Source organism: Thunnus albacares, chromosome 11 (assembly GCF_914725855.1).
Source record: "Thunnus albacares chromosome 11, fThuAlb1.1, whole genome shotgun sequence".
Classification (NCBI taxonomy): Eukaryota; Metazoa; Chordata; class Actinopteri; order Scombriformes; family Scombridae; genus Thunnus; species Thunnus albacares.
This window is the reverse complement of record NC_058116.1, coordinates 11,052,397-11,080,371: the sequence shown is the minus strand read 5'-3', so window position 1 is coordinate 11,080,371 and position 27,975 is coordinate 11,052,397. Positions and strand designations below refer to the sequence as shown.

The 27,975-nt window shown below is 38.4% G+C and overlaps 2 protein-coding genes across 4 annotated transcripts; one reads left to right on the top strand and one right to left on the bottom strand.

Moving 5' to 3' along the window:
- Positions 1-661: 661 nt before the first annotated feature.
- Positions 662-14,048, top strand: phf11 (PHD finger protein 11). Of its 3 annotated transcripts, XM_044365705.1 has the most exons (18): positions 662-971; positions 5,244-5,348; positions 5,453-5,586; positions 5,750-5,784; positions 5,891-5,976; positions 7,853-7,923; positions 8,002-8,051; positions 8,145-8,221; positions 8,325-8,347; positions 8,928-8,998; positions 9,131-9,219; positions 9,342-9,349; positions 10,018-10,058; positions 10,143-10,207; positions 10,477-10,630; positions 11,444-11,830; positions 11,920-11,991; positions 13,147-14,048. In XM_044365705.1, exons 1-18 carry the CDS (start codon positions 852-854, stop codon positions 13,218-13,220), a joined length of 1,662 nt encoding a protein of 553 aa, XP_044221640.1. In that variant the 5' UTR covers positions 662-851; the 3' UTR covers positions 13,221-14,048. The 3 variants fall into 3 exon arrangements, with proteins under 3 accessions (XP_044221640.1, XP_044221642.1, XP_044221641.1); XM_044365707.1 differs by lacking the exon at positions 7,853-7,923 and having other exon boundaries at positions 8,039-8,051; XM_044365706.1 differs by lacking the exon at positions 9,342-9,349 and having other exon boundaries at positions 9,131-9,223; positions 10,014-10,058.
- A 1,282-nt stretch (positions 14,049-15,330) lies between these two features.
- Positions 15,331-25,696, bottom strand: LOC122992106 (RCC1 and BTB domain-containing protein 1-like). The gene is made up of 12 exons (XM_044365708.1): positions 25,564-25,696; positions 22,872-23,131; positions 21,942-22,092; positions 21,691-21,857; positions 20,771-20,929; positions 20,574-20,681; positions 19,318-19,460; positions 19,024-19,214; positions 18,035-18,161; positions 17,765-17,916; positions 17,545-17,675; positions 15,331-16,392 (listed from the first exon to the last, which is right to left on the bottom strand). The coding sequence occupies exons 2-12, from the start codon at positions 22,995-22,997 to the stop codon at positions 16,252-16,254; spliced, it is 1,596 nt and encodes a 531-aa protein (XP_044221643.1). The 5' UTR covers positions 22,998-23,131; positions 25,564-25,696; the 3' UTR covers positions 15,331-16,251.
- Between the last annotated feature and the right edge of the window lie 2,279 nt (positions 25,697-27,975).

Sequence of the window (27,975 nt, the reverse complement as noted above, 5' to 3'; positions counted from 1 at the left end):
AGCTCTCCACATTAAGCCTCTTGTGACAGGAAAACCTAATGTTGCCTACAGCCCTGTGATTAAAAAATAGAAAAATGATACAACATTATATTGGAGGGATTCATTTTGTTGGGTATTGAACAGTTAGGCTATACTAATTAAACTATTTGAGCAAGTTGAAATCATTAGTTGATGGAGCTGCTAACTCATAGATATGAAACATGACAAGGGGTCCAAGGAGACACTATTTTTTGTGAGGGGATACAAGCCAAAAAGTTTGGGAAATACAGGTTTATTGTTAAACATTGCATTATATTTTATAACCTCATACAACAATTTGTATGCAAAATACTAGATTAACGAGAGAGTAACTGTTGCTGTCAGTTAAAGTAGTAGAGTACATTACTGTGCTCTTACATGTAGTGGAGTAAAAATATAAAGTTGCATGAAATGGAAACACTCAAGTAAAGTACCTTTAAATAGTACTACAAACTGTTAAATTAATGTAGGCTAGTAGTAGAAGTATTAACTAGCATAAAATCATAGCATTCAATTAAATTTACATGTAAATTTGAGTACAGTATTTTAAAATATAGCTACTTCGTTCATTTTGGCTCGTCTTTGTTCTCACGAGATTAGAAATCTAATCTCATCCAAATCTCGTGAGACTTCGGACGCGAGAATCTGGCAACCGCCAAGCAATGAAACGACAAAACGGCGAGAGGAGGAAATGATTGTATCAGCATGATGGTTTGACGTCCCTTACGTAAATTGGACACATTCAAATTGACTGTAACCCCGCTGGACCATAAACAACAACAACAACAACAACAACAACAACACATCCGTTCAATTTGTTTATCTGCCGGTAGATGGTAGAAATGGGCAACGATCGCAAAGTGTCCTGCATACTCTGTCAAAGGTCCGAAGAGACGAGGATAACAGGAGCGTTATCGACTAAAGATCAGATCACGGCTCATCAGAACTGCTTGGTAAATATTTAATATTCAAATATACTTTTTTACATTTAACGTTAGAAATCCTTCTTTCAAACAATGGAGACTGATAGAAACTGTGTGGTCTAATTACAACGTGCGGGGCTCTCAGGGGTGGAGCAGCGATTTTAAAAGTGGGGGGGTTCTAGAGGAGGGACGACCCCCCCGCTCTCGAGCCCTGTTCCAGTCTCAACATGCCAAATCAAAATTAATGCCATGCATTTAAACATTTTTTTCAAATACTGCAGTTGTAACCACTGCTTCAGCTTACCATAAAATAATTACTGAGACCATATGAGTGTAACAACTCAGCAGAATTTATTTAGGGTCTCACAGCAGTTTACTACTTACATCCAGTTATTTGTATGAATTGCTGCACTGGAGCATAGCTATCCGTATTATACTTCAGATTTACATTAACATTTACATTACTATTACTAACCCTTTCATTTAGGAGACGCTTTTATCCAAAGCGACATACATATGAGACTGATAGAACACAAGCAGGGATCTAGTCAGGAGACAACACGAGTAAGTGCCATAAAGCTTAAGTTTGGCCCGATAGGACGTAGATGCCAACAGGCAGTGCAACAAGGCAATGATTAGAGTGCATAGAAGCATGTTTTGTTGGGGTTTTTTTGTTTGTTTTTTGTTTTTTCTCTCCCTACAGTTCATCAAGTGCAGAGAAAGAGCTTGGTCTTTAGTCTTTTCTTAAAGATTGAGAGGGACTCTGCAGATTGAACAGTTTGGTAACTCGTTCCACCACCAGGGAACTACAGAGGAGAAGAGTCTAGCTGGTGACTTAGGGCCCTGTTGTGGTGGTGGTACCAGGTGCCTTTCATTAGCAGAGCGTAGTGGGTGGGAGGGAGTGTAGACCGGAATGAGGGAGTACAGGTAGGCAGGAGCCGATTTAGTTGCTATTTTGTAAGCAAGTGTCAGGGTTTGAATTTGATGCGGGCAGCAACTGGGAGGCAGTGGAGGGATATCAACAGCGGGGTGACATGCTGTTTTGGGCTGATTGAGGACCAGACGCGCTGCAGCATTCTGGATCATCTACAGAGGTTTAAGTGTACATGTAGGGAGGCCTGCCAGTAAGGAGTTGCAGTAGTCGATGCATGACATTGCGAGAGCTTGTACCAGGAGTTGGGCTGATAAGAGTATTTTTATCCTACTTCCTTACACACCTTGAATGACATGAAGACATGAAATTAAAGGAAACTTACACTTCCATTAAAATGAAATGGATGGTTACAGATGCAAAACAAATTGAACCCTGGTAACAAATCAGTATCTTCAAATAATTGGCTTAATAACATTAACAATTACAGGTTCAACCTGGAAATGTATTATGTTGCCCTTAAAAAGTAAAGAGTCCTTTCTGACTCTTTACTAGTACAACATAAACTGTCTTCAATTAAAAAAAAAGAAGTGTCTCTTTTAATAGGAATCCAAAGGGGACCTTTAATTGTCTTTCATTGGGAAATTAAATACCTAAAGTTGAAGGAGGTTTTGTATCAGCAGGCGTCAGTTCATCTCTAACAGCCACAGGGAACGACCCATCCCTCTTCATCCAAAGTCCACCTCAAAGCTAACAGGAGAATATCACATAAGCAGGTGATTTGAGGCTAGTGAGTTCAGAGAGTGAGCAACTAGCTCTCACAGGCGACAGCTACAACCATCTTAACCCTTTTGAAGATCAATGATAAATAGTAATATTACTGTGGTCTAGCTTTAATACACAATACAAACTAAAACAACGCGCCTGCCTTATGTTAGGGAGTAATGTGTGTTTTGCATTTAATATAAGTTAGAATGAGCTATAGTTTGTATTTTGTATTAAAGCTAGACCACAGTAATATCAGCTGAGCTGACACATCACATAACAAGACAAAGTTACATAAGAAAATTCTACATTACTAACTAGTTAAATAGCTGTTTCATACCTCTGATCTGTTATCACAGCCAGCAGTGAGTAACAGAAGCACATATGTAACTTTATTATACTTCAACTGTTTACTCTTCCCTGGCCTGGTGGGTTGGTCAAATGGCTGTTATTGGCTGGATGGCTGTTCAATTAATCTAACTTGACCAATAGGTTTTTCATGTATGCAAAACTCAGTTTTGTTTAATCAATGACTACCTCAGGAAAAAGTGTGGGGGGGCGGGGGGGGTGGAATTATGTTTCCGTGAAAGTGTGGGTGTCACAACACCCATAACACCCACGGCTTTGACACGCCTGGGGGCTCTCCACACATGCTGAAGTCTAATGTTTAACAGACAAATAACGTTACTACATAGAGCTGAGCGATATATGTTTGAGGCCGATATTTAAGAGTTTAAAACATATTTCAGAAAAAAAACATACCATTCCTGATAAAGATGCTTTGGGACATGTTGTGGTTGAAAAATAAAAATTACCTCCCCAAAAATTTAAGTAAAAAAAATGTAATTACAATTTTTTTTCAAAGTACATTTTAAAATTTTAAGCAAAAGAAAGGGCTAAAATTCTCTTGTTCAAGCTTCTCAAATGTGAATATGTTCTGTTTTTTATTAATCTACTATGATAGTAAACTGAGTATCTTTGTTTGGGGTAGCTGGTCTGTAGATGTAACCCTGGTAACTTGCAGTGCACATATTTCACTATTTGCCGTTCACACCTGTGTCTATCATGCATCTCTAAGGTGTCCAGCTGACCACTTATGTTCAAATTTCATTACTGCCCACATCACTTCCACTAGAAGGTCAAAGAGCCCTGCGCACAGTTAATACGTCTGTCGCCAGTCAAGCGCCAGATTTGTTTTGTACAGGCTAGCTAAGAAAACAAAAATGTTTCAAGAACTAATACACATGTTGGGACTATTCCAGCTGTTGAGACTGGCAGGACAAAGTCATTTGGCGTTGATGTGCTGTCACCAAAACAACCACCACGTCCTGCATTGATGAAGTATTTTCCTGTTACGTCTTTGTTGGGGAAGCATCAGGACACATTAGCATTTACACTACAAAAGATATGTGGTCAAATGCATCCCAGACCACCTCAGCAAGTGTTTTGAGTGATCAGATCCCAATGTGTCTCGGGCCCTGTTTACACCTGGTATTAACATGCGTCTCGGGTGATCTGATCACAAGTGGACAGCTCTAAATACAGGTGTAAACGCACCCAAGACGCATTGAGGACAGATTGAGATCCGATCACTCAGACCAGAGTGAGTTTTGCTGCGCTGCTCAGCATAATGGAGCTCAGGATTTATCAGGAGGACAGTTGCTTTACTCCAAACCGTATGAACCTGGACTGTGAGTGTAACAGTCGGTGTGTCGGAGATTTAAATAATGAATGAAGTTATGCTGCTGTGTCTTGTGTGTAAATGCGCACAGTGTCTCTGAATGGAGAGATGCAGCTGCAGGGAGATCGCTGCGTAACACTCTCTATCTCTCTCTATTCCGACGTAGAATATTTATATATATGTCCTGAATATTTATCCTGGTATCAAACAAGGTGAGTCCGGTCCTCCTGCTGGTTAATAATGAACGGATTTGGTCTTTGAAAACAGAAATGATGTCCGTGTTTATTTGCATATATAGCAGGGAAGTGAGATCCGATCACAAGTGGTCACTCAGGACGCATGTTAATACCAGGTGTAAAAAGATGTACTTAAAGCTGTCCACTTGTGATCAGATCACTGGAGACGCATGTGAATACCGGGTGTAAACAGGGCATTGGTGGTTGTTTACACTTGTATGTAGTACTGTACACTTTTGATCCGATCGCCCAAGATGCATTTTAAAACCAAGTGTAAACAGAGTCAAATTCAGATTAATAAATAATGAAAATAATCAGTGGTTGCTGCCCTAATGTAGACACTGACTCACCTCAGATATCTCTGGTGTTTCTGTACCGCAGGTTCTTGTTTCTTATCAGCCAAGACGTAAACCGATACTGATATATCTGTAGTATCAACCAATATATTGGCCTGGCTGATTCATTGATCTAGGTTTATTACTGCAGCTTGAGATTTCACATCTGGAAGACATTATACCATAATATTATACCATACCTTGGTTGACTTGCTTGAGGACAAAGTTTCTGTTTATATAACCACTAGATTTCTATGTCACACTAAATTAAAGTGATACTCCCTTTAGCTCTTAATTCTCATGTGTAACAATGACACCTTCATTCACAGCTGACATTTATTCCTCGGTGTCTTTGAATTACAGTGCTATTGTCCAATGCGTTTTGTCCTCACTCCTGTTGTTTCTGTTCCACAGTTATTTTCCTCTGGTATTTATTGCCAGAATTCACCAGAGTTTGATGATCTGTTTGGTTTTTCCGTGGAGGATGTGATGAAGGAAGTGAGACGAGGAAACAAACTGGTAAAGATCATTTACGATTTATTTTACAATTTGAATAGACCTAATCCATCAGTTGTATTCTGGAAACTATTTTAGTGTGTCTGTTACTTATTTGTTTGCACCAGGCTTGTTATAGATGTAAGAAAAAGGGCGCTACTGCCGGATGTGAAATCAAACGCTGCAAGAAGTCCTACCACTACCCGTGTGCTGTTCAAGAGGGAGCTCACATTGTTGAGGATGACGATGAGGGGAATTATACGTTAGTCCAACATCTGTTTGCCTTTCTCTGTAGTAATAATGATGGTGTTGTGTATTCTAAAACATCCTGTACTGCAGTATGTTTATCTGTTGGAAGAAAAATCACTTTAATGAATTCTTTTGGTTTGATTGTAAAACTACCTTCATGTGTTTTCTTGCTTCAGGCTGTACTGCTCCACACACTATGAAGAAATGCAAAGTAAGTGGACACATCTAAATATTTGCCGCTCCTCCTGTATTCCCATATCAGTTTTTTCAATGTATAACATATTAAGTGTTGAAATCTTTCCCTTTTCAATGACCAGGAATCAACGGTTCCACAAGTGAACATGACTCTTCCCCTACGAATCACAGAAAATCCAAAAAATCCAGTAAAACTTCATCATCTAAGGTTTGATTGATGGAACTATCTACTGATAACTGCATATCTTACAATACAGATGCTTTAAAAAAATATATATATATATATACATTTATTTCTGGAACTACAGTACTGTTCAGAAGTTTTAGGCACTTTAGATGTGCTTTAGATACAGCCAGAGTCATAAAGAACTATCTTCAACCACAAGAAGAACAAGGAGTCCTGCAACAGATGGTACGACCCCCACAGAGCCTGGATCTCAACATCATGGAGTCCGTCTGGGACTACAGACGGACTCCATGATGGTCAAGGTTTCTTCTGTTTACTGAACTTTGTATGAAGTGACTATTCAAATCTGTTCATTGAATTTTTCCAATTACAAAAAAAACAACCCAGATACACAAGACATAACGAAAACCAAGGCATAAAGCACAAACAATAAATGAAACACAAACATTAAGGACCTCAAAATAGTTTGCAGGAAATGTGTTGAGAACATTCATGTTTTCTGACAACCTCTGTCAATGAGCTTTGTTGTATCTACATCAGCCAAATCTTAAATACTATATATCCACAATGCACATTTATTATATTTGTAATACAGAGGACATGTCAAACCCCAGTCAAAATCAAACCACTGACACTTAAATCCCCGAGTCTCTACCAGGCAGTGTTAAGAGGAGAGAGGTATTTCGGGTCAAAGTAATCCAGAAACAGACTCCACACTCTGAGCCAATGTCACTATTACAGATATAAGAAAATGTTTAAAAAATGACCAGAACATTTGAAAGAGGGTGGCTGGGGTCTGTTTACAGCTAGAGCATGTTAGATCCAAGCCGGGGTACATCCTGGCAAGCCTACTTTTGGACAGGTGACGCCTGTGTAACACTTTGAACTGCAGCGGTCCATGTTGAATACAAATAGAAGTTGAGTGGATCCTCTTTATCGCTAACTTCCAAGTAGAGTCTGAGATTTCATTTGCGAAGTCTTCGTCCCATAACTCCTTTAGACGATCAAGGGCAGGTGAAGTTACCATTTGAATCATACAAACAATCTGGATATAAGGCCTGATAAGGAAAATCTTGTACTTGTTTGAATAATTTCAACAAGTACAAAAACTTAGCACAAACAGGAAAACAGTCACTTCTTATAGAGTTGCTCAGGTCAGGGGAGCTACCAGGGAGGGGAGAAACAAGGACACTTGGTATCAGAATGAACTCTGATTAGAAAATAATAGGGCAGCTGTTGTTACCCATCCAAGGTTACCACCTTATCTCCCAGCCTGGCGCCGTGAAACTAAAACATCTCTTGTACGAGACCTTGGAGGCCTTGGAGTCAGGCCCTGTAGATGAAATCATCACATTGAGGCTTTGATGAGCACATTCTTATGAACAGACAAAGTTAATAAGTTGAACAGTCCCATAAATTGAACATTGAACGTCTCTCCTTCACAAATGAACATTTTTTCTCTCACAAGGTTCCTGTCTTGTGGATCTAAATGAATGTACTCCTCTATCCAGCTATCAGGTGGAGGAAATGGGAAGCAGGGAAAGTGCTTCTAAATAAAGCTGCGGACCTGCAGATATCTAAAAATAATGTGTTTGTAGAATATTATATTCTCTCGTTAGCCTTTGAAAGGAAACAAAGATGTTATCTTTGTATGAAGTTGATTGATAAAAAAAAAGCTATTCATGGCATTATTTTTGCAAGCTTCCTAACTTTAGTGCCTAAAACCTTTACACAGTACTGTATATGATAAATAAATTTAATTTGAATCTGTAGCCTAGTGAGAAACATTACAGCAAATGTTAAAATAACTTAATAACCTCCCAAAACACAGAGAAGTTTTACTCTGGCCCCAAACCCAGTTTAAGAAGTAATGATATCCATGTTTTATTCTTATGAGGTATATTGCCTGGCCTGTGAGAAGACAGAAGGAAATATCAGCTTGGACAGCTTGTCTAACAGCGTTATTATGTGAGTATATTCACATTTCGTAAATAACCCTGAACATCACTATCTGATTGAGTAACCACCAGGTTTATGTGCTTTTAGGTTATATTGTGACAAACATGGTCCTCTATCACACAAGAGCAACGGCCATGGTAAGTCCTGCTCGCAGCGCACGTGTCTCATGTGTTCTGTTTTAAAGGTTTTCCCTCCCAGTATCACAGATTCGATGTGTTTCTTATTGACAGATGATTCTCCTGTGGCCGGACCGTCTTTTTGGAGCAGTGACTCAAACTCAGCCAGCAGCATGACCCATGGATTAAAGGTACACTTATTACGCTTAGTCACTTTGAAATCAAGTATTTTTAATTATATCTTTTCACAATGATTCAGTGATTTTAATTGTTCTGCTTTTGCTTTTGAAACAGAGACGTTTGAGTTTCAATGACATGTAAGTGTTTGAGTGTTTTTTCCTTTCATTTATTGACATCTAAGTGTAAAATTTGTATTATCTCCTGCTTATATCCATTATTACAGCTTCAATGATTATTTTTATTAAGAATTCATGCAACAGAATTTAATATATTGCACTTTTGGCATCTTATACCTTGACTATTTTCAACATAATTGCATTTTAAAGGAATACTTTGACATTTTTGGAAATAAGCTCATCTGTACACAATATATATGAAAGTCTGTCTATTGTGCCTCCAAAGCTCACTAATTAACACCTTATATCTCATTTGTATGTACAAATGTTGTGGTTTTATGGGGTTATATTTGCTGAATTTATTATTATTATTTTATGAGATATAACATGTTAACCATTGAGCTTTAAAGGTGCAGGTTGGTTAATTTTGTTAGCATTGGACAGATCCAGGCTAGCTGTTCCCCCCTGTTTCCACTCTCCTTGCTAAGCTCAGCTAACTGGCAGTAGCTTCATATTTAGTGTACAGATATTTTTATTTTCTATTTCTTAAAATGTAAGGTAAAAAGGTTACTGATGTTTTGATCTCTGTTCTTTGTCACAGAGAGGAAGAGATGCTGTCTAGACGGAAACCTGAAACCTGGAAAAGGAAAATATCAGATGACTCTAACTCAGGTTAACCTACTTGCAGAACACAGGAGAATGTAACCTGTGTGGATTTAGCACTCTTGTATAAATCAGTTAACATGTTAGTTGAAGGCAGGATGACACAACACGCTGATTTATGTGATGCCTCTTCTTCTACAGTTGAGAATGAACCTAATACAGAAATGGCAATGTTCGCCCCCTTAGAGTCAGATTTAGACGAAAGTGCCAACTCTCTTCCAGAGCACCAAGTAAGTCAAATCTTTGATTATTTCAGAGTAACATTGTCATTTGAAGCTAAAGATGTCCAGTAATCTCATTTTTTCCTCTGTTTCCTTCATTTTTCACCATGTTTCTGTCAACTGTGCCTCAGTTAATCAGGTACGATCAATCATTTTTGATTAACTAAAAATAAGTGTGCAATAAGTTTATTTCTAAGTTACTTATGTGTAATAATGTGTGTAATAATTATTTCAGTCACTGTGCTACCATTTAAAAAAAAAAAAAAAAAAAAAAAAAAAAAAAGAAATACCTGTTAAAATCCTAATTATTAAGTTGTGTTTGTGTTGACTGTGGTGTGTTTTGTTTTAATTGTACTGCATTATATTGAGAGATAATGCTCATATTTTTTCACATCTGTTTAAAGGTACAAGAGCTGAAACAATTTGTGGATTAATTGATTGATCCATCAACAGAAAACTAATCTCAAAAAAATTTGATAAGGGATTTGTCACTGAAGTCGTTTAATAAAGCTAAAATAAAAAATGCTAATTTTATGCAAGCCTTTTTAAATGTGAGGATTTGCTGTTTTTCTTTGCTTTATATCATAGTAAGTTGAATATCTTTTGGACTTTTTGGAAAAAATGGCCATAGAGATTAATCTTTACCTCTCTGACATACGCGTCAAAACAATTGAAAATACGTTTAATAAAAATAAAAACGTTTAATAAAGGTTGTCTTTATTACAGGACTGTTGAACTTAAATGCATTTGAAATTGTTTTAAAATGACAGTTGAGGATACATTTTTAATGATGTTCTCCACTCACAGTAAAGACGCTGAGAATGGGAGTCCCACTGGGTCCATCTCAGGTAGGTGTCACAGCAGATCCAGCACACATATGCAGAAATAACATGATCTACAAATGGTTTATTAACTCTTGCTGGCTCCTTTAGGAAATCAGCCGATGGATGAGAATGGAGACGGAAATAAAGATGAAGATGAAACAGTCATACATTCAGTGAGTTATAATATTTTAATTGGATTCTTGTCAAACATGTCTGTTGATCCTTAACAGCCATAATAAACCATCTTTACTACAACTGTTCAGAACAGCTGAGCAGTTGGTGTAGATTTAATCTCTCTCTCTGATATTCATGTTTACTCACACTTCTTAAATTTGAATTAGTCTGCCTGTTTTCATATTTGACTCACATGTGGTCAGAATGTATTTCACATTATTATCACCGCTAAGCAGAACTGACATGAAATGTGTTTGCTTCCTCTCAGGATGCTGAGTCAGAGAGTCTACTGCTTCCTGTAGAGATCTGCATAGAGTCGTATTCAACATTGAATTCCTCATTCTCAAATCATACAGTATCACCTCCACGTCCCAGTGTGACTCTGACAAACACGGTAGAGGTGCTGAGGAGTGGAGATGAAGGTAAAGTGTCCTTTTATAAATTAACAGAACAGCTTCAGATGCAGTTTATTGATAAACTTTTCAAAAAGTGTGTGAAAAAATTGGAAAAGTTGATCCAAATACAATTTATAAAACAAATATTTTAAGAAAGTATAGATACTGAGTCTCGCTCATTATATTTTATATATACAGGGCTTGTATAAGCTAGAAACAATATAACAGTAATAGCATTGATTATTTATAGCAGTAATACTATGGATATAAATAATATATAAAATGCGAGCATCAGTGCAAATTATAGCCTGTTAACCAGCAAAAACATGAGCGTATTCTTGCTTTTTATCCTGAAACAAACATATGCTTCTAAACTAAGAAAAGATTAGTAAAGAAGAGGAGACACACAGTGCAGGATGGGAAATTAACTTTTTAAAATGTGAACATCTATCAGCCTGTAACAGATAATTCTTCAAATTCACCAGCCAGTCAGTAGTAAATCATTATTTTGTGTCTGAAATCTACCATCCACTTTCATGTTTTACCAGCATTTGGCTGGTGGCAGACACACAGTGCTTGACTTCAACAGCTGGTTGTGTTGGAGCCAGAGGGCCTTATTCCTCTTACTCGCAGACATGTTTTGTTTGTGCTCATTAAAGAGGCTACTTGTTTTGCCACTAGTCTATATGGGTGAGCCTCTGAAATCAATAATATATGGGTCTACTCAGGGGAAGGTTATGGTGTCTGTATGAGGAAGGTCTTGTTGTAGCAGGAAGCTTCAACAGGAATAACGTCACTCATGTTAGCTGTGGTAACACATGGAGCTGTCTCTTTTCTCAGGGTCCAGTCCTGAGCAGAATCCTGGCAGCAGTCCTGAATACATCGACAGTCCTGCTCAACACACCGCTGCGCCCTCTGTTCCACCGCAAAGCTCATCTGGGCCCCCTCTCTCTCCTGACCACTGCAAACCCTGCATCGTTTCCTGCTCCTCTCTGCGCACCAGCTCGGCCATTTCTCCAGCTCCCCCTGAAACCATCTGTGTGTCCCCTCTGCCCTCCACTTCCTCTCCTACGGTCGCTCCCTCAGACCCAGCGACCAGCATCGACTCCACCTGCTTCTGGAGAAGTTGCAATATGGCAGGATGCACGGAGGCCATCTTTACGGATTTTATTGATGAGATGAAAGACATCTCTGGCAGAATTCAGTCAGACCAGGCCAGCCAGGAGGGTGAGGGAGGACAAATATACCTCACAAATTACTGTGAAAGCATCTCTGTCTCACGTTTATTGATGTCCTAAATAATCTTCTCTCCACAGATTATGAGCTTGCCCTAAAAGTGATGGCAGCTTCTGGGAAACTGACAGAGCTTGTGGCCAAACAGCAAAAAGGTGAAGTGAACTCTTAATTACCTATTAAAGAACACTTTGGTTTTGTGCAGATAAAATGGAAGAAAAGCAGTACAGCTGAAAAATGGGTGTTTTAGGTGATGCAATATATAATATATAATGGGAAAAGAGCACTGTTGTATCTGAGAAACACACAGGGAGAGAGAGTAAAGCCTTGTTGAAACAGTGAGACATCATCTTCATCTTCAGTAAGAGTTCAGACAATGAAAAAACTTTAGTGATAAAGATAATTTAAAGGTGCACATAAGGTCACTTTACAGCAGCTGGTCAGTGCCACCACAATATGAGACAGAAGGCCAGAAATGTGACAGACTATTGTCTGTTATTTTTTACCTTTTTCTATTTCTCCGCCCTCCTGTCTGAATGTGCTCTGTATTGTTCCAGATGGTTAATAGTTAACTGCAGGTTCAGTCTAGTGAGCTGTGACTGCAGCAGCCAATTAAATACTCGTCATACAGTATATAGTATGAAATACTTAGTAAGTAGGTCTATTAATGTTCTTTTTTTACAGCGATAATTTACCCTTTTTATGCATGAAGATTTGATTGTTTGACTTCGGTTACTTTATGATGTTACTGCTTGTTTTCTATGTAAATTCTTGAGTTTGTTTGTCCAAAGCAAATTCCTATAAATTACGTTGAAATACAATAAATTGCACAATCTTGAATATAATCTAGTCACGAGAGTACAAAGGTTTTTTGACCAAAAATCTCACACATTGGATGCCATTTTAATCTAATTGCTGAACTTTGTTGGGCTGACAGCATTTGACTATTTAACTATTTCCTCATATGTTGTCCTCCTTTTGCAGGGAACAATGCAGTTCCAACACTGTTTTATCTTCCACAGCAGATGAAGCTTTATTTCTTTTTTTTCCCACACTTGCACTTAATAAAATTCTTGATTAAAAGTGTTTCCCTGCAATAATATCAGTAATATTATGAATGTTGTGCTTTTTGGAAAGAGTCAAGCAGCAAAGTGTAAGATTTCATGAAACAGAGTTGTTAGAGAAATAACTGCTCCATAACTTTTGACATACTTACCTTGTTTTAAGATGTTGTAATTTTGTTGTATCAGCTTTATGAGCATTGCACTATCTATATAAAATTTCAAACTGACAACTCGTTGTTTTTACAGAGTTGGAAAAGAGACAAATGCAGCTGCAGAAGGAGGCGGCAGCTATGAAGAAGGTTGTCTCAGCACTGAGATGAGTCCATCAGCAGCTGCTGGAGGAACATCCAGTCAACTGATATCTGGTTCTCAAAATGACTCATAGTGACTTTTTAAAAAACATTTTATACATATTTATATGTTTGTTATTGTTTTTATTGATTATGCCTTAATATAGAGTATGCTATACTGTGGAATAAGTTTTCATTTGATGAAAACTTAAAAGTTTAGTTTCAAAACCTATAATTAAAATGAGGAATAGAAGAATATTGGTCTTGAAAATGTTCCATATCTAACATTACAAGCTGAACCAAGTTTGCCAGAATTGTTGAATCGTTAAAATAATTTTTTTTCCCCAATATTTTTTATATTATATTGTTCCTTTTCACCATGTGAAGGTCAGACGTTATGTTACCATGAGTACTTAAATCTGAAGATATGCTACTGTAGCCTTATTGTAGAAAACCCAAAGAACGAGGTATGTGTGCTTCAACTGTGTTTTTATATAAATCTGTGTATTTGTGAATGTAGTACAGTATAGTATTTACAGTAACTCTGCAGCCTTTTGCCACATAAATTGTTATGTGATTGGCCAGATGGGTACGCTGCACTATTTCTGGATTTCATCTCATTAACAGTGTCCTTGTTGAATCAAGCCTGAAATTCAAACTAATAAACGAAGGACAGAAGAGATTACATAAGGCTGCAGTTTACATGTGAATATTTGCATGAAAAGTTTACGTCCAACGAGTCCAAAAGTCTTTTGTGTACATTATTGATCAAAGACATTCATTGTAGTCCTCATGTTCACTACATTTAACTGTCGAAAGTTGATAAATGTTTATATAAAGCTGAAATATGCTGGTGTATGTTTCTTGTTATTTCTTTCATCCAAATAACACATGTATGTTCCTAATACACAATGACTTTGAACTGCTAATACTAGTTATTGACTAAATATGACCTATTATGCTTTATTAGCACATAACAGATCACACTGCGATGAGTTTAAGAGATGCATGTCATGATCTGATTGTTCTGAGTGCTGAAAAACTATCCCAGCAAAAAACTGCTGATGAAAGATTTCCCAAACCGATATGGAATAACATCTGTATTATCAAAGATACAAAAGCCATCTAAACAAAACGTCTTCTCCAGTTAGTAAAAGAACAGTCGAATGATTTAAACTCAAGCACTGAATCACTGAAGCATCCAAATCACTGTCAAAGACATAAATCTGTTTATCAGGGACCAAACTGCTAAAATTTCCACTGGTGAAAGCGTCTATATGAAGACTTTAACTTAAAAGGTGTGAGAAGTTTTCCCTGTTATGATGTTTGAGACTTGCACAGACTCCACTACATGCTGACCAAGAGAGAAGCAGGACTTCACTTCCTGACTGAAAGTCGTAAGGGGATTTATTTTCCAGGTGTGCTAAACCTGCTTTGATGCCAGATAAAAATACGAGTTAGTATTACTTAAGCTGGTGACAAATTTTGCCGGTGAACTCTATATATTGAAATGTGTATATTAAAGCTGCATTGTGTTATTTTGTGGTTTACTAGATGTACAAAAAAGACAGACCGTAGAGGTGCATTCAATCTTTTCCTTGTCTAAATCACCTTTGAAACTCCATGTGCTTGTACTTGTACCTTTATAATATTACCATGATACACGCAAATCCTCATGTTCATGTTGGTTTACTGCAATATTTTAATGGATACAGAAAAAAACATTTGTGTGTAAAGAAAACAAGCAGATCAGAGTCTTTTTATTCATTTGCTTGCAAGAGGTCAGAAAATGGCACTTCATAATACTCTGTATCAATTAACAGACACGATTAATGATTCTGAATTAGTTTAAAATTGTTCTTCCGAGAAAAAAGGTCTTGCATAGAAATGAGCAAATATATTCTTGAAAATCATCACAGCAGTAGTGCAGATGTCACTTAACTTTATAAATGTTAATACTGTAAAATATTCTTTTCAACAGACAATAAATGTGTCATGCGGATGACAAAGTGTCCGTAAAAATCTCAAGTGCAGGCCCACACGACGTACGGCCAAATGCCTTAAAGTGATTTGTACTGGCTCCATAAATAGCATTTAGGCAAGTTTAACTGCTAGTTTAAACTGACTGAATTGTTTTGTGCGGTAGAAAATAAAAACACTAAATAAGCTTTTTTTTTTTTTTTTTTTAAATGTTACGGAGCTGTATCTGCACAAAATAACGCTATCCAACCTACGGACTCCAAAACTGTAGACCACAAATGATCATTTTCACACCTGTAACAGTTTTAAGACTGAATCTCACGTGTAACCTGAGCTCCCATCTTTATCACATCTTACAACCAAGACGGAAGATCTCACCGTGATCGCAGGTGTGGAAGCCACGAGGACTGATAATCAATCCCTGAGTGGCATTTAGCTTATACAGACTCAATCGAGCCAGAAGTCTGTACTCTTGACAGCGTCTCGTCTGTAAATGACTCATCCTGTCCTGACATCTACAAGTGCAAAGAGCTTCATACCTGAATACAATGAATCCAGATGGCACATCCAGACTTAAGATTCAGTCTTCTAATAAAGAGGAAAAAAAATTCAAAATATGTCAAATAAGTGCAACACTGATGTAACTTGGTCAATTAAACAGAATAATAGAAAAAGTAAAGTGATATCAGGCGACTGGCTTTCAAATTCAAAAAGAAACAACAACTTATTCCCGTTCCTGCTCTTGTTTTCCACAATGTATGTAAGTTAACAGGCAGTCAGGCACTGTGGCGAACGACAACTGTAGCTGGACAGTTGAATGATGCTATTACCTGTCACCTGAGCCTTGTAAGTTCAGTATGTACAGCTCACATGATGGACACACTGTTGCTAGTCTGGAATGAGATGAATGAACGATTTGATGTGCGACGGTGATAATCTAAAGTTTTCCACCTGTTTAACCATCCGTCAACGAAGCTGCCGGGAGCCGAGTGGGGGGTGATGACGTAGTTGAAGAAGTCACTCCCACTTGGAGTCCCACAGCATCCTCTGCATCCGTTCCCATGATCACCACGGGCTGAGGTCAGTTTTTGAAGGCTCCGCAGCGGCTGGCTCGACATATGAAATCTTTGAGCAGGTCGCCGTCGATCTGCCAGAAAGCAGCGGTCTGGGTCACCTCGGTCAGGTGATTCACGCAGAACTTGAAGCAGAACTCTTCCAGGTCCTAAATGATAAAGGGAAGAGAGAGTACAAGTACGCAAACGGTTCTTTATTTTGGTCAGATGTTCTTTAACATAGGAAATACAACAAAATACTAACTCCCGCTCTGGTCAAATTTGCCCGTATCCTGGAGATTCTGTCTCTAAATTCTTCCAAGGTTGAGTTTAGAGTGGATGTCTGTTTTTGTTTTAACACAGTGGATCAAACTACTCTCAAATTCATCCCCATTTATCACATTTATATCACATGTTTTTAAATGTATTATTAATTGTTTTGTGTGATGAAAACAAAGAGAAAAGATCTGGGGAAATATCAGAAATGCTCCTTTTTGTCTTTTGGTATGTCAGAGGTATGTTTGTTTGACAAAGTAAACAAACTGCCATAGCTACAAGTCGTGGGCAGACAGTGTGTTGCTAGCTGCTAAATGACGTTAGTGGGTTGTTGTTCAGAGTCTGTGGCTCCTGTGTTGTGTAGCGGGATGCTATCGGACTCAGTGTGACCATCTGCTCTTCCTATGATAGAACACGCCATTACCACTTTATTCAAAATTTGATCTGATGTATTGAAATAATGACTCCAGCTACATAAGCGGATGATGGAATGGTATTTCCTTTAACTAATGTTAAACTAGGTGGCAACATCATGAAATCAAAGAATTTAATATATTAATTTCTCCTTTTTGGTTTCCATTTTTTTCTCAAAAGAGAACACAGGACAAGTGATTTATAGAGGCATTTTAATTTCAGTTGTACTTCAAGTATTTTCTTGGAGGATAAACCATTTCAACTATACAAAATATGGGACCCTTTTCAACTGGAGTCTAAAAGGAGGATTTTGTGGACTTGAATGGGAAAACGTTGTGGGATGATAACTTGTAGCATCTCTCAGCATTTACTGCATTTACTGTCCTCATTGCCATGTTTAAATGACCAGTTGCAGGCTTTTTATGGTCATTGTTTGTGTTACCTACTTTATGGTTTTATTACAAAAAGGCAAAAGGAAAACAAAGATGTTGTGACATTTTTTGTCCTAATTTTACCCTGGAATGGCTGTTTTAGCTATGTATTTCAATATTTCAATGGTTAATACAGCATTCTACATTATATACATACAGTACAATCAGATGATATTTGGTAGACCGGTAGTGAAGACTGACCTCTGCATCATAGCGCACAGCTGCAGACAGCAGAGTGAAGGCATTTTCAACGGTGATTCCCCTCTTTATAATGTGCTGACACAGACGTTTCAGCCTGTTCTCACAGTATGATGTGGCCAGGTCCAGCAGACCTGAGAGAAAACAGGCACAGACAAAAACACTGTAAGCAGGAACAACAAACAGACAAAAGATCAGGCTGTGACACATGTGTGGTTCTAACCAATAGCATCCTCAGGAGGCAACTCCACGTTGTCTGTGTAGAGGAACTCTAGGAAGGAGCGGTACACCGAGTAGGAGAACTGATCTATCTCGATCACCTCCTTCATATCTTCATTCCAGTGGGACTGGAACATGGATCTGAAGTGTTCACACCTGCACAACAGTTTGTTTTATAATAGATAAAGCTGTTAGAAAAAACGTTAATCATTTCTTTTTTTATGGTATCATAAATTAAACTGCTGCTGACAGCAGTAAGATGAAACCCCCTGACCTGATTTTGAGAACTGCTTTGTGGACATAGATATATTTGCCATCAACGCAGAACTTGAGGTCAGCTGTCTCTGGGTTGTCAAACTCTTTCTTCAGAGACTGAGCCACAGTCAAGAAGTCGTCATGGTCTGGAGAGACAAAACACACCCGCAGCTCAGTTTTCTTGTAGTTTTTTGTTGTTGTTTTTTTTTTTGGTCAGGCTTTATTTTAGGAGTGAAAATTCTGAATAAATTGTTGAGGAAAGATGTATGAAATGCAGCACTAATTATAGATAAAGAATAGAAAATGTTGGAATGGTACACCGCCAATTAATTAGTTCCATTAAAATGCTAATCTAGCATAACCAACATATATAGAGAATAAAACTTCAAATTAATTTTTAAAAATGGTGAATAAACATTTACTTGGTTTTAAATGGAGTAATTTCCCCTGGAAATCAACAACTGCTTTTAAACTCAAATAACTAATGAAAATAATGAGCTCAGAATCGAGAAGAACTTTGTTATTCTTGTCCCATAACTAGTACCAATTTACATACTTCTTTTCAGGAAATGTATTAGGAAATAACAGACCCATGAAGGTTTTAGACTTATTTCATGCCCTCTTGGTAACAACTGGTTTTCATAATTTTGATTTAATTTCTTTAGATAAGAGTTATGAACACAGACGGCTTTAAAAAAAAACTCTTCTTTGGTGGTGCGTTCAGGGAAAAACTCACACACAGACTCTCTCAAAATAATTAATGTTTGCAACCGCGTAAAGGATTAATGTTTTAAGTCCCTGCATGTTGACTTTCATAGAATATCTGCATGAACTGTCGTTTCCTGGAATTTAAAAACTTACTGTGATCTAATAACTTAAGTTATGTGTTGAAAAGTGGTCATCAGTGACATAAACATGATTTGTAGTCGAGGGGTTAAACATGTGAAACCACTGGTGCAGTCACTGAATTATGACATCATCACGACGCAGAGGAGCCCCTTATCTTACCCATGGAAAGAAGCCTCCACATCACTGACGGGGTGGCGAAGCATGCAAAGACATCGTCAGTGCAGGTAAAGTGTGTAAGGTGAGGCAGTACTATAGACTGGCCCCTGCACTGGCCCCACATGTACACCTGACCACTCTGGGTCTTAGCAGCTGACGTATGTGTGGAGTGACAGGCAGCGATCTCTACAATTCTGTCAAAGAAGCAAGAGAGGAGAAGTCAGTCAGCGTGCAGCGTGGGACGGTGAGGAGACGATTGACTGCATGTTGTGTTGTGCATGTGATGGTTTCTCTCACCTTTCTTTCTCAGTCATTATCTGAACTGGGCTCAGCTGGTTGCTCTTGGTGCCGGTGCCCAGTTGTCCGTATGTGTTGGCGCCCCAAGCGTAGAGCAACCCTTCGTCTGTTAGTGCCAGGGAGTGGGCATAACCAGAGACAATCTGAAGTGTTTAAAAAAACATTAGACATGAGCTTAAGATCTACAATTTAAACTAAGTATTTTCAAAAGGTCCATTTGACTCTGAATAAAAATTACACTGTATATTTAGTTCACCTTGCAAACCCGCATGTTTACTTTTACATAAAAAATTATTAACTTTGGTCCTTTTAGTTTCCAATATTATTCTAACTTCAGCATGAAAAAAAGACAATTAATGAATAAAATTTTCTACAGAAAATGACTGATGACAGTTTTGATTATTTTATGTAATTTATCATGGATAAATTACTGGGATACAGCATCTCTGTATACTGAACACCATCTATGTAAAGAACATCACATTGGGCAGTTTATTTATTACATATTTGAGTAATTTCATTGGAAATTTGCCCAAGTCTTGAAAAATGAAAAATTGAATTATTTCATGTCAAGGTTTACAACAAAGAAAGAAATTTACAGAGCTGAACTACACACAGTTGGGTTCACATTGCACAGATATAATGAACTGAAAGTAAACTCAAAGGTAAATTATCAAAATTAAATTAAAACTTTGATTAATTAAAGAAAAAAAAAAGATCTGCGCTGAAACAAACTGCCTCATCACTAACTAAAATTAGTATTTATAAAACTACATGTGTGTACATTAGGGGTGAATGTAGTGTGACATGTAACATGTAGTAGGTAAATGTATTTACCCCACTACATGTTTAAGATAAGGCTAAATTAATTCAGCAACATTTATTGTGCAAAGGATGAATCATTAAACATCAATATGACAGCCACTGCAGGTGCTTTGACATTGTATGAAGTTTTTCTTAAAATGTTCAAGAGCAGACTCTTTTTGTCTCTCTTTCCACGAAGGCATTTTATGGCAACACATTTAAGTACGTGAATGCTGGAGTTTGTACAGAATATCCACATATGTATCAATCAATTTGAAATCTGAGAAATGTGTTATAGGAGTTGCAAGAATTATGAAGAAGTGTCTCAACAATTAAATGCCATCTTCATCCTTCATAGCAGACTCACAAATGAAAGATGAGAGATTCTAAATAAGAAGTGATGAGTCGGTGTATACTGTACATGTCAGGATTTTAGTTTTGTAACTACTCACCTGTTGTACACATAAACCCTGCAGAGCCATGAGTCGACAGGGAGTGAGCTGGTTCCCGTTATTCCCAAGTCCAAGTTGTCCGTTCCCATTATAACCCCAACCGTACACCTGCAGAAACATGAGGAGAATATAACTGTTGAGGCGGTCGGAGATGGATAACACTGTGTTTACAGCTCCAGGTAGAATAAGCCAATCACCTCTCCGTTGTCCACCACTGCCAGAGACGAGGTCTGACCACAGATGATGCTGACGGCCACCTTGTTCTGCAGGCAGCTGGACACTCGGCGGGGTGTGGGCTGGTTTGCCGTGGAGCCGGAGCCCACCTGACCACAGTTGTTGTAGCCCCAGGCGTACACCTGGCAGACAGGGAGATAAAGGTAAGAAGTGAGCGGAAACATTCAAATGATGTATCAGTTCTTTTAAAACAGGGAATTTTATGATTCTCAGATTTTTCTAAACGTAACAAAAAAAAGGCAACAATCTCTCAGACTGTTCTTTTCAAGCTCTGCTCCAAATTCAAGCTGATACCTTCTAGTAAAATAAATAAATCAAAAATAGCAACCTGGAGTAAAAGCTAGACTGCTACAAGCATTCCTTTGTGTGCTTCATGATGAGAGGGAAGTGCAATGTTTTTAGTGCTACTAATGAATGTATTAAAGATGTTTTATGTTCTATCATTACTGAAGATCAGAAGAGTGTCACATCATAATACACGGGATCTTAACAATCAACACATCTCAGTTATATTACTCAAGATTCCCCTTTTTGTGCATTTCAAACACACTGAGAACTGAATGTTGTTGTCTGGGAACCAGCAGGGTACCACAAGTAACCTCATTGTACAGCTCACTAGAAGCGGAGTGTGGTTGAAAAACTTTGAAGCACAACAGATTCCTTATTGTTGAGCTCAGTTTTTCCAGTTTTCAGCTCAGGGGGATAAACTACTGCTGTGATTGGATTTAATGCCCTGTAATGGTCTGTATGAGTAAGCACTGCCTTCAACCAAAGCTGAGTCACCTGTTCGATTAGAAAGGTTTCACACAGGCTTCCATACTGCTGCATGTTATAACTCTGCTCTAAAAGTTACTTTTTTTTTTTTTTTACCCCAGACACTCACTTCTCCTGTGTCAGTCAGAGCCATTGAGTGGTGAGAGCCGCAGGCCACCTCTGTGACCTTCTTATTGAGCAGGTTGGCAGACACAAGCACCGGAGCTACTCCTTGGTTGGTTGTTCCATTTCCCAGTTGGCTATAGCCGTTATGTCCCCAGGCAAAAAGCTCTCCGTCTGAAAAGGCAAAAAGATGAGTCACTCTGCAGCACTTTTTAATCCGACTGCGAAAAGGAGGATCACATGTTTTTCTGCAGCTACCCTCAGTGGCCAGCAGGATGTGGGGTCCACTGCCGTAGCTCAGGCTGACCACTTTTCTCCCGCTCAGGAAGTCCAGCTTCTTGGGTACGATGGTGCTCTGGCTGTCACCGGTTCCCAGGCAGTTACTGCAGTTTAACCCAAACACATACACCTGTGTGTGGAGAGATGAGGGACATGTAATGTGGATCAGTGATAAGCAGGGCTAAGCAGAGACAGCAGCTCCAGGCTGCCGAGTAGGTGATCGGTCACATTCCAGGCACACAAACTTCAACACCAGTGGGCAGCGCTGATAAGAGCTGCAGGTGCAGCTCTCATGCCACCGACCCTCCCTCTTACCCTCCCTTCCTTCACCCACACACAACTCAGTCCAAAAAACAGCATTGATACAGAGAGGTGACAAAGGACAGGAGCACTGGCCAAGAGTTTATTTTCTACCTACTCAAACATGGACGGATGTTTCAGCCCACACAGCTACTGACCATGTTCCAAATAAAGAATTTCAAGTCAAAGATCCAAGATTTTCCCAGCCCAACAAAGAATCTGAAATAAATTCTTTTTGGGAGTCAACATTCAAATCTGTTTTGTTGGAGCTTCCTTAAAGCTGTATAAATCAGTTTTTGGCCACTTGGGGGCAGCAGAACAAGCTGAAACACACTGACATATTTTTACCTTGTAACTTCTTTGTAAAATTGTTTTGACAAACTATTAGCAATCAGAAGCCTATTAACACATCAAGCAGTCACAGAGCAAAATTAGCATTCATGTAGATTTGTATTTCTGGGTATCTGACAAACGAAAGTCCAGTGTTCACTCTCCTTTTAGTCTGTTTTGAGGGAAAAATCTGGCTCTTTAACTGCTTCACTATGTTCACTAACAAGGGCAACATGACTTTCTCTGAATCACAACCCCGTTCTCCCTCTGACCTCTCACCTCATCATCACTGGTGATGTAAATGGCCTCATTAGCAGACGTTCCAAACACACACGCTCTCCGGATAGAGGCGAGCTCCTGCGGCCCCATCAGGCTGAAGAGGGGCCATTTGGTTACATCCACCATGATGCGCTCGCTGTGAGTCTGCAGCGAGGGTGGAGGGGTGAGGGGGTTTGAGGGTGACCCTCAAACCAAAGGCAGGGCAGGGGACAGGGGCAGGGGGAGAGTCTGGGCGAGCAAGGTTGCCAGTGCTGCAAAACCTGAGAAAATATACACACATGGACATTTACACACAAGTCAGGGAGCATTAAACATTTGTCAGCCTACCTTCAGTCACTGGCATAATGACACAGGTAATAACCTTGGGGGGAAAAAAACATGTTATAGCAAAGTCAAAGCATTCTGACTTTTTAAAACTGTTAAATGTTTAAATATTTTGGCATAAACAGGCTTTACAACCATACAATGATGTTCAGTATAGTAAGAAAAATGTTAAACCCATGCATGACCTTGCTAAAGAGATTAGAGAGAAGTTGGGTCATGTGGTGCAACATTGGAGCCAAGGGATCAGGGCCGGTATGTATAAGCCTGCTCAAAGTAAAATTATGGTCTTAGGTGTGTCAAAATTCTAAAAATCATGTTTTTGTGCTTTTTTTCTCACAAGTTCAAGCAAGTACTATGCATATTTACGAGTGTTCAAGACATTTCCTAACCCAATTAAGAGTCACCAGGAAATTGATATTTTTAGACAAAATTTAGGATTATTCTTAAGACCAAATCCAAATTGAAATAGATGTAGATGTTATTTCCATAATGCTGAAAAAGTGAGTTGTAATTTTTACATAGTTTGTCAAGAACACTTGTTTGTAACTCATGACATGTTGGCTATAGTAACAACAGAGCCAAATTCTGTGATACATGACTGACTGTAAAACATTCATCATAGCGATGTGTGTAAGTGAAGGAATTGATCATTCACAAACATAAACTGGCATATGTGTGAAGTGTCAGGAAGCCCAGCAGTTCCAGAGTTGTAGCAGAACTGGATGAGTATACTGAGTATACTTACTGTCAAATACTGAAAGCAAGCATCAGCATCTTTACTTATTCTTATGTTTATTCTCTAATCAGATAATTCATTATTTAAATCTAAGATTTTACCAGTTTAAAGTCCCTGTTCAGCTAATTATGTTTAGACAACATTGAGAAAAAAAAGGTTTTGTGAAAGACGTGTTTATATTCCCCAAATGAAGGTATCAAAAAGTATACCCAGCCCTAGTCTGTAGTAAGGGAAGGGTGCAACTACACTCTAGTATCCCATGAGAGTAACTTGTGTAACTGCTGCAAGAGCTCTGTTACTACTCTGTTACACCAGAGAACATCTCACAAACTGTTGCCATTATTTTGATAGCTGAATAAACATTTCAGTCATTTCTCCAATACGAATGTCAAACATTCACTGATATAACAATGGTTAACAGAATGGTTTGAACTTTGGTCGGACAAAACAAGCAATTTGAAAATGTTACTTTGGGCTGTGGGATAATACAACAGGGATTTGTCACTATTTACTGCCATTTTTTAGACAAAACAATTGATTGAGACAATAATCAGTGTCAGATTAATCAATAATGATGCACTCTGGTTATAAGTGTACATTTAAATAAACAAATACTGGCTGAGAGGGGCAGTAGATGTCAACATTTTATTATTTGTTTTTACTTTGAAATATCAGTATTGGTCTACCCTACATGCTACTACTGAACTATTTTATAGCTAGCTAGTTTAGTCCAGTGGTTCCCAACCTAGGGATCAGGCCCCTCCAAAGGGTCACTAGGTAAATCTGAGGGGTCGTGAGATGTTTAATGGGAGAGGAAAGAAGAAAAAACAAAGTTCTGATACACAAATCAAAGTTTTCAGTTTTTGGACTTTTTCTCTAATCTTTGATTTTTGGTGAAATATTGGATCATCTGAACATTTACTGAAATGACAAGTGAGAAGTTTAGAGAGAAAAATCACTATTTGGTGGAGCTGTTAACAACTCATAGAGCTTTTTGCAAGCTAAAAAGGTTGGAAACCACTGGTTTCATCTTTAACAATGTGCTGTATTTTAAAAGCTTATTATATTATCCATTGTGTCAAATCTTCATCTGAAAAGTAACTAAAGCTGTCAAATAAATGTAGTGGAGTAGAAAGTTCAATATTTCCCTCTGAGGTGTAGTGGAGTGGAAGTATTAAGTAGCATCAAATGGAAATACTCAAATAAAGTACCTTAAAATTGTACATAAGTAAATGCACTCAATTACTTCCACTGCCTCTGGTTCACTGAAACTGTTGCTGCTGGTGAAAACAGCTTATGAACCCAGAAGGCTTAAGGATTTCTGAGGAATTGGACTTTATGGGGTTAATGTGTTGAAACTACATTTCTAAACCAACAACAACATATAATACCAGTTAGCTGGCTGGCTAATGTTGCCTATTGTTACAAATGCATTATTCAGCAAACTGTCCAGCTGACACAACACAGTGAGCGGAGCTGGTACTAGACTGATCCGTGTGGAAAGTCGCTCTAATCTGAGCTAACTTTGTTTATTTAACTGGCTACAGTTAGCAATTTAGCCCGGGAGAAAACAGCTTTCAAACAGCCTCCAAAGCCACAGAAGAATACTGTCAGTATTTCCATTAAACCCACCTGTTAAAAAGGTGTGTGTCTGCTGTAGTTTAGATGTGTGTCTGCTGTAGTTAACGGGTCTATCTGACGGTTTCACACCGGGGCACACGGGTCGGTGACGGGTTGATGAAGCTATCACACTGAGCTGCTCTGACGCTTGTTTGCGGAAGTGAGGAGAAAAATAATGTCACGTGATTAAGAGGCCAAAGTAATGGATCGCAGAGTTCAGATTAGATTTACTGTATGAGAAGTTACACTGAATCTAGTCCATGAAGCATTTAATTTATGGTGTAGTTCACTTGTTTGTTGTAAAATATGACAGCCACAGTTGTTCTCTCCCTCTTCTCCTCAGCAGAGCCAGATTAATCTGTTAGCAGGGCCTGGGGGCAAACTTGACCTGTGGGCCCCATACAGACCCCCCAACTCCTCATTCTCTTTGTACTGTGTTGCCTTCAAATATCCATCAGGTTTGTACATTGCACATGATAGACACACAGAAACGTTATTATATTTTTCCTGAAACAAATTCAGAAGTCAGCTCAGTTTTATCATGATATAATACATTTGACAAAGTGCACCTTATTTAATGTCTGCCATTTCACGTCTGAATTCTGAGTGGGAAATTTATGTTCTAAATATTAGGCTACCCCTCAAAATTTCCACAGTGGAACAAAAAAGTAGCGTCCACCGAACGTAGCTTACACTATGCATTTTGAGAATCCAAAAATGCAATGCTCTGCGTTTTGCAGTTGCAAAATTGATGCTTGTGCAACACTAAGTGTCCAAAATCTAACTTTAGTGCTCACTATACACTAGTGAGTATCTTTGTATAGAAAGTAGCGCATGAGTGAACGAGGGAGTGATTTCAAACACTGTCAATCTCATTTTAAGAAGCTGTTTTGGAGCTTTCCATTGTATGACATGATATTCCTCGGCAGATGGAGTTTGCCAAGTTGTAATCGATATATAGATGTTCAAATCTCCAATTCACTGTGCACCTTAAAGGATGGGCTCATAATTTTTTAAGTCTGTCTTAAAACAACAGTCAGATGCCCAAATGAACATTGAAATAGGTTTTTCTTGCCACAATCATTCTTCCTGTTCATACCAGCCATTAGAAGATCCCTTCATAATACACTAACAATTACTTAAGATGGGAGCCAAAATCCATAAACCTCCTTCTGTGCAAAAATGTGATTAAAAGTTTATGTGAAGCTAATATGAAGCTTCAGCTGTCCAAATTAGTCAAGTCATTAAGTAGATATCTTTCAACATTACAGTCTTTTTAGTGCCAAAGTCCTTCTTTTTGTTACTATACTTCCACTGCAGCTCAACAAGAAAACAGTCTGAGGAAACACAAAGAGGGAATTTGATGCTAAAAAGACTGTAAATGTGGCAGATATCCACTTGATATGATTAACTCAGACCGCTGAAGCCTCATAAGCTTCAGATAAACTTTTAAATGCATTTTTGCACAAAATGACTGTGTGGACACACTGTGGATTTTGGCTCCCATCACTTGAACTGAAAGCACATTTCAAGGGAATCTTTCAATAGTCAGTATGAGCAGGAGGAATAATTACAGTGAGTAAAACTTCTTTCAGTGTTCATGAAGGCACCTGACTGTTGTTTCAAGACAAATTGTGAATCTGTCCTAATGGACTTGTCATCCATGTTGACAAATGGGAAACTCCATCTGCTGGGGAAGATTATGTGATACAACTGCTGTTTCCAAGGTCAAGGATGAACTTCCAAGCTTAACTCTGAATTCCTCTGATGGAATAATACTCCTCCTAAGGTTTGTTGAGTGTCCGTTTGTGGTAATTTGATTACACACACATTTATTTTGGATTAAAACTTGATTAAAACCGGATTTTGATACAAGCCTATAAGACAGGATCTAATGACTAAGTAAAAATATAGGAGCTGCCTTAAGGCCTATAACATTTCAGTCCACATCTTGATTTGTGTTAACCCCCCACCCCCCAAAAATTGCAATCAAATTGCCACACAGAACACTAAAAGTCCTGGGAAATCTTGATCTGGGTCAAACAGTATTAATGTTCCACTTTCAGGCCTGTTATCTTATTTTGCATGAGGTTTGGTACTGTGACTCCACAGGAAACCCAAATTCACTGCTGCAGGCTGAGTTAATCATTGCCCTCGAGTCAATGTGTTGACTAACACACATGCATGGATTTAACTCGGAAACTATGCCACTTACAAAACAAATGTGTCCATTACAAAAGCGTCCGCTGTAACCTAATTTCAGGATTGGAATTAGTCAAACAAGTAAAGTGTCTGTCCTGGCCTGGACTCACCTCTGCCTTGACAGCCTGATATGCGTGGGTGGACGGGTAAATTCACAAACACCATCCCCCTAAAAGAAGAGATGAATCCAGGTGTACGAACAGATAATAACCCTCCTCATCC

Bases quoted from the DNA above. Each gene is read 5' to 3' on its own strand.
- phf11 (XM_044365705.1), top strand. From the start codon at position 852: ATGGTAGAAATGGGCAACGATCGCAAAGTGTCCTGCATACTCTGTCAA. The intron at 10,208-10,476 runs GTGAGTTATAAT...GCTTCCTCTCAG, and splicing joins ATGAAACAGTCATACATTCA to GATGCTGAGTCAGAGAGTCT. The intron at 11,831-11,919 runs GTGAGGGAGGAC...TTCTCTCCACAG, and splicing joins AGACCAGGCCAGCCAGGAGG to ATTATGAGCTTGCCCTAAAA.
- LOC122992106 (XM_044365708.1), bottom strand. From the start codon at position 22,997: ATGGTGGATGTAACCAAATGGCCCCTCTTCAGCCTGATGGGGCCGCAG. The intron at 21,858-21,941 runs GTAGCTGCAGAA...TTGCCTTTTCAG, and splicing joins CATCCTGCTGGCCACTGAGG to ACGGAGAGCTTTTTGCCTGG. The intron at 20,930-21,690 runs GTGAGTGTCTGG...CCTGTCTGCCAG, and splicing joins CTCTGACTGACACAGGAGAA to GTGTACGCCTGGGGCTACAA.